Raw genomic sequence first — 12567 nt, forward strand, 5'->3', positions numbered from 1 at the left:
AAACAAAATATGAAGTCTCCAGCAACAAAAAAAATCTGAAAAATTTGCTTCAAATCAAATTGAAACACTTTCTGAGCACCAAAATACCTCTATTCACGCGTTAAAACAATAAAAAACAATGCGCGCTATTTTCACAATTTAGCCAAGTTAGCAAACTTCATACTGTCATAGCTTTTTACCAAATAATCACAGCAAAAATATAATTTTAGATTTGAACTTAATTCGTATTTTACGTTTTAAAAAGTAAAAAAAAAACTGTGGTTTAAGCGGCAAGACAAAATTGAATTTTGTCTGAAGGAAAAACTTCACCCAGTGAGATTATTTTGTCTTTTTTTCGAAAATCAGATGAGCAATATCCGCAGGTTTTCGAGGAAATGATGCATTATTTCTACTGGGTGTAGTTTTTTTTTTCTTTTAGACAAATTTCGAAATTTTGACCTACTACTTAAGCCAAGCCGAGACGGTGCGGCTTTCTAGACCATGGCGGAGATGGCGCGACTAAAAAAAACTCCTCGTAACCTTCGCTACCGAGGTTTCACCGTATCCACCTCGGTCGCGAAGTTCGCGAGGAATTGTTTTTTGGACGCGCCGTCTCTGTCTCGGTCTGGAAAATCGGGCTGTCTCCGCTCTAGCCGCGAAATTTGCGCCATGCCCGCCTTGGTCGCAAAGGCCACGAGGAAGTGTTCCTTAGTCGCGTTGTCTCCGTCTTGGTCAGGAAAGTTCCGCCATCTCCGTCCTGGCCTGCGTAATCGCGCCGTCTCCGCCTTGGTCTGGAAATTTGTGCCGTCTCCAACCTGATCTGGAAAGTCGCGCCGTCTCAGCCCTGGTCTCAAAAGTTGCACCGTATCCACCTCGGTCGCGAAGGTCACAAGGAATTGTTTCTTGGTCGCGCCGTCTCCGCCCTGGTCTGGAAAATTATGCCGGTTTCGCTTTGGTCTGAAAAATTTAGCTGCCTCTGCCTTGGAAAGTCGCGCCGTCTCCATCCTGGTCTGAAAATTGCGCTATTTCCGCCTTGGTCTGGAAAGTTGCGCCGTCTCTCTCCTGGTCTGGAAATTAGCGCCATCTCCGCCCTGGTCTTAAAAGTCGCGTCGTGTCCACCTAGGTCGCGAAGAATTGTTTCTTGGTCGCATCGTCTCCGCCTTGGTCTGGAAAATTGCGCCGTCTCCACTCTGATTGCGAAAACCCAGACGCATCCACATCGGTTTCAAAAAAGTTTGGCCCGTAAAAACGCGCCGTACCTGCCGTGGCCTGGAAAGTTGCGCCTTCTCCACGCTGGTCCGGAAAGTCGCGCAATCTCCGCGCTGGTCTCAAAAGTCGTGTCGTATACACCTCGATGGCAAGGAAATACTTCTTGGTCGCGCCGCCTCCACCTTGGTCTGAAAAGCCGCGCCGGAACTCCCTTGATCTGGAAAGTTGCCGTATCCACCTTAGCCGTCCTCGCCTTGGTAAGGAAAATTGCGCCGTCTCCCTGTTTGTCTCAGATGAATTTTTTCTTAGTCGGGCTGCCTCAGCCTTAGTCTGGAAAGTCGCGCCATCTTTACCTTGTTCGGAAAAGTTGCGCCGTCTCCACCTTGTTTGCGAAGTCGCGCCGTCTCCAACTCGCAAAAAGGTAGAAACTTTTTTTCGCGCGGTAATGCCGGTCATGCCTTTGCATTTTGAGTCGAGCCGTTTTTCTTAGTCGCGCGGTCTCTATATTGGTCGCAAAAGTCCCGCCGTCTCCAATTTGGTCGAGAAAGTCAGGAAGACTGAGGTTTTTACTTTACAGCATTACATGTTTTTTTTGGCAAAATAAAACTGGGAACAAAAAAAATGTATAGTTTTTTTTGCCAAGAACTTGGCTCGCACATTTAAATGTTTTTTTTTGTGGCTCAATTGAGATCAATTTTGCAAAATCGCGCTATTTTAGACTTGGTCTGGAAAGTTGCACGGTCTCTCCCCTGGTCTAGAAATTCGCGCCGTCTCCACCATGGTCTCAAAAAACGCTTCGTGTCCACCTCGCTCGCGAAGAAATGTTTTTTGGTCGCGCCCTCTTCGGTTTGGTCTGAAAAATTGCACCGTCTCCGCCTTGGTCTGGAAAATTGCGCCGTCTCCACTCTGATCGCGAAAGCCGCGCCGCATTCACACCGGTTGCAAAGAAAAGTTGGCCGGTAAAAACGCACAGTCCCTGCCTTGCCTTGAAAGTTTCGCCGTCTCCAACCTGGTCCGGAAAGTCGCGCCGTCACCGCGCTGGTCTCAAAAGTCGCGTCGTATCCACATCGATTGCAAGGAAATACTTCTTGGTCGCGCCGTCTCCGTCTTGGTCTGAAAAGCCGCGCCGGAACTCCCTTGATCTGGAAAGTTGAACTGTCTCTACCATGGTCTGGAAAGTCGCGCTGCCTCCCTCTTAGTCTGGAAAGTGGCGCCGTCCTCGCCTTGGTCTGGAAAATTGCGCCGTCTCCGTCCTTGTCTCAGAAATATTTTTCTTAGTCGGGCCGCCTCAGCCTTGGTCTGGAAAGTCGCGCCATCTTTACCTTGTTCGGAAAAGTTGCGCCGCCTCCATCTCGTTCGCGAAAGTCTTGAAATAGCAACTTTTGTTCGCGCCGGCAATGCCGGTCGCGCTTTTGCATTTTGAGTCGCACCGTTTTTGTTAGTCGCGCCGTCTCCAATTTGGTCGAGAAAGTCAGGAAAACTGAGATTTGTACTTTACAGCATTACATATTTTTTCGCAAAATAAAACTGGGAATAAAAAAATATGTAGTAATTTTAGCCATGAACCTGGCTCGCACATTTAAAAGTTTTAGTGTGGCTCAATTGAGATCAATTTTGCAAACGAAAGTGCAGTTATCCTATTTATTTTGATTTAGCGGTCAGGTCAATATTTAGTAATTCACCAGACTAGTAAGCCGAGTTATTTACTGATTACTGCAGTTTTGTTTTCAAATTTGTATAGAGTTGATCAGCTGACAAAAAGCTAATCAATCTTTTAAAGAAAAATCAGCCATTTAAAAAAATGCAGTAAAAAATATGGTAACACCTCTGATCTATACATTCCCATGTGAAAAGTTCGAGTTCTTCAATGGTTGTTAAAAGCGGTCGGAGATTTTGATGGCGCAGCAGGGGCGGATTTAGAGGGAGGGGGCGGACTCCCCCAAGGGGTATTGGACTCGCTGCCGACCAAAAAAGTCCCCCTTTGAACTATTTTGAGATATCCATTTTTGGCTGACGGACCCTAAAATATAGTAATTTTAAGAGGGGAGCGCGCGCCGAAAAAACGCGATTTCCAAATAAGCCTAAAAACGCACTTTTGGCCTGTTTTTTTTTCAAAATTTTGCCTGCCGCGCAGAAATTTTGGCCAAAACAGGGACTTTTTTGTGCTATTGAGAGAGCTCGGAAAATCAATTTGGTCGACACCTAAAAAAATGTTGACAAAATTTCGATTTTTTTTTTTTTGAAAATTCGCCCCCGCCCCCCTCGAGAAAACCCTAGATCCGCCCCCTGTGGCGCAGTAATCTAAACTCGGCTCTTGCAAATGAACTTCTTTTCAATTTGCTGGTTGACTCTTTGTTATAGAAAACGATATACACTATTTTCGAGAATTAATTCAATTCAAATAAGCGCACATATACAAAAATGAATACATCATCAAATTTCAAGTTTCTGTTAAAGTTTCGAAAGCACAGCTTTGATTTAACAATGAATACCATGTGAGTGAAGGTTGTAGTTGAAACGTTACTAGCAAATTTTTTTGTCATTGTTCATGACAGTTTCTGTTTCTGGGCTTGTGTTGGTTTGGCGACGCAATAGGAGTTGTGGTCTGGGATGGAAGCGACGAAGTGTTTCATCCACTGGGATTTTATGGAGTGGAGGAAGTGGCCGAAACAGTAGTTGGCCGACAAGAGCAAGTTTCCCACTATAATCATAGCTATGATCTGTAGCCCGTCCATCTGCTGAACGAACGAGTAGGTCCAGTCATTGTACACAATGCCTCGGATAGTGAGGAGGATGTTGTATCCGATTGTAAATACAAGCATGGTCCGGATACCCTGCAATTTACTGCTGCAGTACTCGTGCTCCTTTACTAAGAAGTCAAACAGCATAGTTAGTACTATGAATGTGTGCTGTAGATGCGTAGCGTAGATCCAGTATTTATCTTTCTGCACGTGTAGAGGCACTGCAGCTGCAGGGTCCAGCAGAAAACACCCCCAGAATGCCAGACAGATCAGAGGTGCTTGGGGAAATATAATACATGTGAACATGCGACTTTCCAGAATGGTGAGCAGTTTCACAAGTGTAGCGTGGATCTTCACTGAACTGTTGCCATTTTCCAGGGCTGCTTTGAGCGAGGCAAACAGATGGTAAACTACACAAAACAGATTGAACCAAACAGTCGCGAATTTGAATGCGAAGTTGTAATAATGATAGGCGAAGTGGAATATCTCAATGTAAAGAGCCCAGGCATAGGCGAAAAGGGAAGTCGTGTGAAAAAGCGCTATGATAACTTGACGAAGTGAAATTTGTTCAGGCATCGCTGACTTCCTTTTAGGTGTTTCTGTCAAAGCAGTTCGGTTGCTGAGAGTTCACACCTGAAACAGGAAATAGGTCGCAATAGCTGGAGGGGAAGCACCCTGGGATGATTTTCAGGGCTTTTATTGTTTTCCTTACGAAACACATTTAGTGAGCGGAAACAATTGATAAGATTTGGTTTCTAGGCGGGTAGTCCCACCAATCCAAATTCTAATTGGGAAGCCTAGAGGTTAAAAAAATAGTTTAAGCGGCGCTTTTTGCTCCAAAGTAATTTGGCGAATTTGATTTATTTCATGCAAATTAGTGGAGATTTTAGGTTTCTGTACAAACTGACAATATGCAGCTCTCACATGGTTCTGGCTATGATTGGATTAGCACTTCATCAGCGTGACTCTATGCTCTGACTACCCCAAGGTTGGGAACAAATTATGACCCAGGGTTCATTTTTTCACGAAAATTTAGGTACGACATATAATCATTGAAATAGGTGGAGTGATATATCAAATTGAAGCCCTTTCAGTCGTAATTCGAGCCACACTAAAAACGTTCAAAACGTGTCCCAAACCGGTTTGAAATTTTTGAGTACGTTCGCTGTATGAAAATTGGTCCTTATGAGGCTAACACCTTGATTTTAATAAAAAAAAAAACGAACTAGTTTTGTAAGCTTCATTGGAAGTTTCCTCGGCAATTAAAGTTTCCAAAAAATGAAAAAAATACTGTGCAAAAAAAAATAGAAAAAATCTTCAAGTTTTTTTAAATTTTTTTTCTATAATGTTTATATTTTAAGACAACTGCTGTCGATTATGCATATTTTACTAACTTTCTAAGAATGCGTATGGTTTTCGTATCACATCACGCTAATTTGAAGAACTTGGTACTTTGAAGAATTTTTTTGCAGTTATTAAAGAATGTGTTCGGACGTTCTGTACTACTTGCACAGCAACCGGCTATCCTTGTTTCTAATTGATCTTTGATCAAATTGACAGAGTGTGAGTACTTAGAGGTTATTACCATGAGTGTGAGGGTGACGAAGAAGAGAAAAGGCGTCAAGACTCACCTTGGGGTCATGGAACAAATGATGCATGTGATTTTCTGTGTGAATCTCTAATTCAATTGTTTTTCCGTTCAGTCAGTTTGAGTTTCACTTATTCTTTCTAAACCAAGTTATTATTGATGGCAAATAATAAAGACTATGTGTGTTTGTACTATGGTGGCTCGACAATAAGCTCTTGTAATATTTTACTTTTTCTTTCTGTTTTAAAACAATGGTTACTAATCTGTACAAGCGCGAATGTGTACACTCTGAAACACTGAAAACAGTACTTATCATTTAGAAGAGCTGTAACACGATGACACGTTTTTTCATCTTGCGTTGTCTGGATATAAGCCATGAAAGTTCACGCTGATAATTTTCAAAGAGCTAAAAACACTAAAATTACATCTGTAACAAGAATAGCCGATAACTGGGCAAGTAGCACAGAATGTTCCGTGCATAGTATTAGAAGAAATACCAAAAAAACTTTTTCAATTTGGTATCTTTTCTTTTGCGTGGTGTGATAAAAAGATCTGAGCGAAAAATAGAACTTGGGCATATTCGACAATCATAGTAAATTAGGACAATTGGAAAACAGTTTTTGTAGAAAAACGACTAGAAAAACGAAAAGCAAATCGTTGCAAGAACTCAAAAGAAAATTTTAATTATTTTCAATTTTTTCTCTGAAATTGTTTGTTTGAAAGTTTTTTTGATTTCTAAAATTGCACTAAAATTTCCAAAAACTAACTTTACTTGAGAAAAAACTGAGCCTTCAAATCTAAAAAAGCTATTGTTGGCATGCTTGATCACTTTATTCGCTCGAACTTAAACAGGAAATCAAAAATTTTCAGCCCGCTTTTCGATACTGGGACAGTTTTTCTCTAATGTCGTTCGAATCACGACGGGACATTTTAATATATGATATATCACTCGACTCATTGCAATAATTATGCGTGAAAAAAAACCAAAACATACCCGAGTACAAAGTTTCTCCGCATTTTATTTTGTGAGCCATACTTTATAGAACATGACACAAAATCAGAGATTTTGTCACATCCTTTTTTCCCAATTCCTATTTTATCAAAACTTTAAATTAAATCTGATGAAAAAAAAACACACCGTGCACCAATTTTCCAGTGAATTTTACAAGCCGAAGCAAAAAAACCCATTTTTCGAATCATTGAATTAAATAAAAAACCTTAAATTTGTAAATCGGTATCGAAACACTTCTAACAAGTTTAGCATTGATCTTTCATGGTTGAGTTTGAAGAGATAATTAGTTGAAAATAACAAATTAAAATCAAAAGGATAACATGAACTAAACTGCTCGTATGAAGATGAAGTATCAATGTACTGACTGCTCTTTCAAGTTTCTAATGTAACTTAAAAAAATAAGAATCTGAAAAAAAAACTTGAAAAATTGGAAATTTCTCTATTTTTTCAAAATCACCGAATACGCAAGGTTTTAATAAATTAACAATCTTTGGGTCCTTTACCTTCTGCCCAAAAAATCATTTTTCATCATTTTGAATTGAAACTGTTTTGCTTCAATCTGATTGGCTAGAACTAGCAAGTCAAATTTTAGCAAAAGCTCAAATTTAGCAACAGTGAACATACTTTTAATTCGGCACATGAATCAGTGAAGTGGTCAAAAACACAGATAGTGATGTAAACTATTCGAATGAATAACAAATAATTTGCCGCGTTTCACCCAGACCAGAAAAAACTGCAGAGAATAGCTCCAGAAAAAAATACACATTCATATCTGTTTAAGTTTCAGCCATGTTAGAAACCGGCTAAAGAATAAAAACGATGACATTTGTTTCAACTAAACCAATCAGTGAAATCAGTGTTTTTTTCCGCACTTAGACATTGAATATTGCAAAATCGAAAATTTAGAAATTCTGAAGGAATAATTAGAAAAGACCCCAATTTTTTCTACAACAGTTAGTTTTTTGAGCTTTCACACGATTTTCTGTTGTTTTAAGCAAGTCATACCTGCATCACAATAAGCGAAGTTTGCTTTTTTCTTATTGTATAAATATTCTTTTTTTTATCTGACACCAAATTTCTGTAAAACAATAAAAACAATCAGTTTAACATCCTCCCCAGATAGACCAAGTTAGGATTTTCCACCCTAGCATTTAATTTAAATTAAATTTGCTTAGCACTGCGTGCAAAACGCTCGATTATAATAGGCTGAAAATTCCAAGTTAGTAACAAATTAACAACTTCCTCTTAATCTGGTTTAGAGATGACAACGTTATCTTGGTCCAACTTACGTTTTTATCAAAGAAAGTTGCATTCATTGAAAATAAAAATGATCTTAGGTTAATTTAGGAGAAAGCAAAATCAATTAATTTCCTTTTTTCTTTGCCAAACTCAAATTTAAAACTGGCCGTAGGTTTTCGGATTTCGTAACTACACGTTTTTCGTTCGTTTATTTCTGTTTTTAGTTTGTTTTAAAATCTTCAGAATCAAAATTTTGTGGATTTCTGCTTCTTTGTTTTTTGTTTTAGTTAAATTTGACAGAATATGGATTTTAGATATTAAAAACGCAAATTTTCCGATTTATTTTGCCAATTTAGTGAGAGAAAATTCTTGCATGTAGTCTGCCTGATGTAGGCAACATTAAAAAAAGGCACAAGAGGGGCTCACAAGGAGCTGAATAGCTCTCATTCTCCACTCCATCGTTGATAAACAAAAAGTTTCAAAAATTCATAAAACAGTTAGATTTTTTTTAGACTAGTCATGCGCTAAACTCTAGTCAAAACAACGTGCGAATGAATGAAAGTCAAATTATGGACTTAAGGCAAAAACGTTTTTAGGAAAATGTTACTACATTTCTGCGAACTTATTAGCATCCATAGGGCAGCTCGATAAGATAAAAGGTTATTTTTTGACAACAATATCCTAATTTTTAAAAGAGATGCCCTAGATTAACAAATCTTACCTGCACATTCAATTCAAAGGTACATTCAATTCATAAGGTAATCTTTCAAGTTCAATTTACTTGCAATAAAGACCAAATCAACTCAAGAATTGCAAAACAAAGTTCAAGTTAGCTGAAGGTGGCGAGAGTTCATTTGAAAGATTTAACTGACGACTTCGTGAACAGAAATTCAGTTCAAACAGAGATTCACCAAACCTGTTCACATTTCAGAGCTACAGTTTAGGGTCTCACTGACAAAACAACAAATATACTATTTAATATAGTATATCACACTTTCAGTTATTTTCTTCTTTAAACATAAGTATCTTGGGCAAATTGCTCAACAAACATAAACCTATTAAGTTGGTCTAAATCAAGAAATTGACCAAAAGATTAGATGTTTTTCAAGGCCGGATTTTTCATAGACAGTGACAAACTTGTTAATTGACCTACAATTTGCGCACAGGCTCCGTTGGCGCCAAAACTGACATATAAGGAGGGTAGCAACTAATTATGGCTTTTTGGGCAAATTCTGAGCAAATTCTGATTGTGGCTTGAGAGTTTCAGGCATATTAGAATTCTTGTGGTTTTTTGAGGGGCTGAAAAAATCACTTTAGTGCCAAGCAATTTTAGTTTTTTGTGTACTCCCTGGAACTAACTTTTGCATATGCGGTACGAAAAAATTAGCAGAACAAAAAAACTGGTCTGACAATCGAATGCTCTGAAGGCTACGCATTTGCATCAAAGAGCTCCTAGTTTTTCACAATCGGATTTAAACACAAAACTAAGTAAACTAGGATAAGGTTATATCTTCGTGAATTGTGTCGTATAATAACTATTACAAAGGACAGTGTTTTTAAGAAAAAGCGTTTTGGGTATTTAAAGTTTTGACGTTCAAAATCACTTTGAATCACAAAAAAATGAAAACCTGCACACACCTATCTAATTTAACGAACAACAGGTAATGTGCGCCATACATCTAAATACAACAAAATAGCCTTTGTTAGGCAAGAATCACAGATAGCTCCAATCAAAATAATAATAATAATAATAAAACAGATCTGCGCTATTTCTTTCATATTGTGTCATTTTTATAGACGGTGTGATGAGAGGATCTGGTCAAAAGCCTAGACGTTAGGGATATTCAATAGTATCAGTAAATTAGCTATTTTCGAACTCATTTTCTTCGGATAATATATAGAAACAAAGATTTTTTTAGAAAACAAGGAAATTTTTTGCAGAAACATGGATTTATTTTAAAATTTTCGGTAGAAAGCGCTGAATGAACAACTGGCAACCTGAATTTAATGGCGTAAGCTAAGTTGTCGCGGCCTTATTTGAATAATAAGAATGAGAGTAGTTTAAATCAGTTTTTCTCAACACTGGAAAAATTTCTAAACGTCGATCGAATCACGACTATACGGGCTTTAATTTGATAAATCATTCCGATGATTGATTCTGGTAATAATTTTGCGTAAAAGAAGAAAAAGAAATTACGACAACAGAAAGACAAGCTGGTCGTCTCATCTCAAAAAAAATCTATTACAAGTAGAATGTTAACAGCAACTAAAACTGTTGAAAGGCATGCTAAAAAACTATCGCTAGAATTAGTTTAATGTAGTTGATGGACAAAAAACGCTCTAAAATTAAATGATTGAAAAACATTTATGACATTCATCACGCACTGAGCTCTATGGATGTCAACCGATTAAAATGGATTTGAGAGACAAAAATGTTCCGTTATAAACCATTACAGATGTAATGTAAAATTCAGATGACAAAATCGATTTTGTTGTTACTATAATCGATTATGTTTGAAACAAGAAGACATTATAAATCCTTATAGTTGATAACTATCTATTTGTTGCCACTTAAATTGAATAATTTCGTCACGACGATTCATGATAATTGCATTTTAAAAAATGAAAAATCCAATATAATATATTATAATCGATTCCAATCCAATTTTTTTTCGGAATTAAATTTGATTACTTTGCAGAAACTTTGCAAATTTTGCGAGAAATTCTTCGCCTTGTCTTTTAAATTTTTAACAAGCGAGAAGATAAAACACGTTCAACAGACCACATCCCTATGTGTACAACCATACCCCTTAACCATTAACCCATTAGTTTAACCATTGAAAAAAATTTAATAATATATTTTTATTTTAAAGTTCTACGAATTAAAAATTGTGAAATTTTTAATGGATTATAATCATTTTTCTTGTAATTTTAAAGATATTGTCGGTTGCAATTCAAACCGGTTATGATAGTTTAACTTTTTTAAAAGGTTCTTTCATTGAATAATTTTGTGAGTGCCGCAATTTCTAGCCGTTTTAGACCAGTAGGCTAAAATCATCAAAAATTGTAACAAATTTAGGTTAAAATTCTTTGAAATAGACTGTTTTGAGTAAAACTAAACTCCTTGATTGAAGAAAAAGTGTATTGCATTTTCCAGCAATTTTTGCGATTTGAGTTGCGAAAATGATCGTTTAAATTTGTTTGAAAATTTGGACATTGGAGGCAAAATTTAGAGCAGAACACTTCCACAAGCAGAATTAGAGTTTTATAATGGTTAACAGTCTCTCACATTGATGAAAGTAGATGAATAAATTTTGCTCATGGAGATGCCACCCGACAGGCCACCTGACCTTTTTGGTATTCTCCCAAAGCGAAATAAATTTTAAACTTTGATAGAATCTATGCTTATAAGTTTTGGCTTGAAAAAAAATTATTTTGATTATTTTTACAAGGCGGATAACCGCCAGGTGTTTCCCTTAGCCCTTCGTGTCTCGGGACTGGCAAACACGCGCTCCATATCAGTCGGTTTGCATTATAAATAGCATTTCGGTTTTGCGCATTGACCATTTCTGTTTTCAAACCCTTATTATCTTAAAAGGGCCTCCCTTAGAATTGGGCTGCATGCATCGTTTTTTCGTGAAAGGGAGACTTTTTTCGTTCAAACAAACAAAGGGCAAATTATAGGCCAAAAATTAAAAATATATATTCAAAAAAGCCCCCGCATAACGAGGTTTTTGTTTTTGAAAATTGGATCAATTGGATCAACGGCTGCAAAACGGAAGAAGTCATGACAGTTTTGTATATTTTCAGCAATGAAAAATTGAAAAGGCTGCGCTTTAAGTGTTGCTTAAAGCAAGAACAACAAAATTGAGAATCTGTGAATATTGAATTGAACCACACTAACCTTTTTGTTGCTGTGATGCTTTCAAAAATGCAAAAATTTGCAGTAGAGAGCCGCCGCTTAAATTCAAATTGTGTTTTCTTCTATAAGCCACATGTAAACAAAACCAGATGTTTTTTCATGTTTATCTCAATCACATTAATATTAATAAAAATTGGTCAGCGGGCCAGTAGAAAAAACACAGCTTCCAGGCATATTTTTTGAACACTACTTCCATGATTTTTAAATTGACAGACTTTGATTATAATAGGATTTTTCAATGTCTGGTGCCTTGATTTGAAGATAGTAGATTAATTTGGTTGAACTATTTTACAGGAAAACAACTGATAAAAATAATTTCAACTTTCTCGCTGCTGAGTATGTGTACCTGAGATATTATAGTAAGGTTTTAAATAAAATTCGGGATCGAATAATAGACCTGCAATGGGCGCAGACTTGAGTTATGCGTTGAAATATGGTAAATTAGGTGAATAACACTGAAAGGATATACAAAAAAACTGAAGCAGAAAAAGTAAGAAGGGGAACAAAAAAAACAAGACGCAAAAGATATCCACCAGTGCTTTTTTTCAAACTCTTCAGAGCGTGTAAAAGAAATTGTTTTCACTCATCAAATGCAGTCGCTTCAAAATAAACGCGGCTGAACAAATCTTTTCAAGCCGCGAAAAAATTGTTCGTTCAATTCTATTTGAATAATGATCACTCTGAACCAAATTCCAGATTAAATTAAAAGCCAGGAGCAGAATTCGCCTAATGGACCCAGCTTGAAATAAGGGCTGAAGAACCCTTCTGGACTGGAACAAAATCTTTGATCCCTTTTTAGCCGCTCTCAGATAATGTGCTTTCAGTCGCCCGCCCGATCAACAGAAAATTTCAAACAAAAAAGACGTAAAAATCAATT

General features: G+C 37.4%; 2 protein-coding genes across 9 annotated transcripts in view; one reads left to right on the top strand and one right to left on the bottom strand.

Annotated features, from left to right (window-relative positions):
* LOC134840432 (phosphoinositide 3-kinase regulatory subunit 4-like) overlaps positions 1–12567 on the top strand; it is a 236219-nt gene that overhangs the window by 127225 nt on the left and 96427 nt on the right. The gene's annotated exons all lie outside the window — the stretch shown is intronic.
* LOC134840436 (androgen-dependent TFPI-regulating protein-like) overlaps positions 3563–12567 on the bottom strand; it is a 183940-nt gene continuing 174935 nt past the window's right edge. For 2 of the 8 annotated variants that reach the window (XM_063856237.1, XM_063856238.1), the window contains exon 2: positions 3563–4562. In XM_063856237.1, coding sequence (XP_063712307.1) covers positions 3735–4505 — 771 coding nt within the window. In that variant the 5' untranslated portion in view covers positions 4506–4562 and the 3' untranslated portion in view covers positions 3563–3734. The other 6 variants (XM_063856239.1, XM_063856236.1, XM_063856235.1 and 3 more) reach the window with 6 other exon arrangements.

The sequence above is a fragment of the Symsagittifera roscoffensis genome, chromosome 2 (genome assembly GCF_963678635.1).
Source record: "Symsagittifera roscoffensis chromosome 2, txSymRosc1.1, whole genome shotgun sequence".
NCBI lineage: Eukaryota > Metazoa > Xenacoelomorpha > Acoela > Convolutidae > Symsagittifera > Symsagittifera roscoffensis.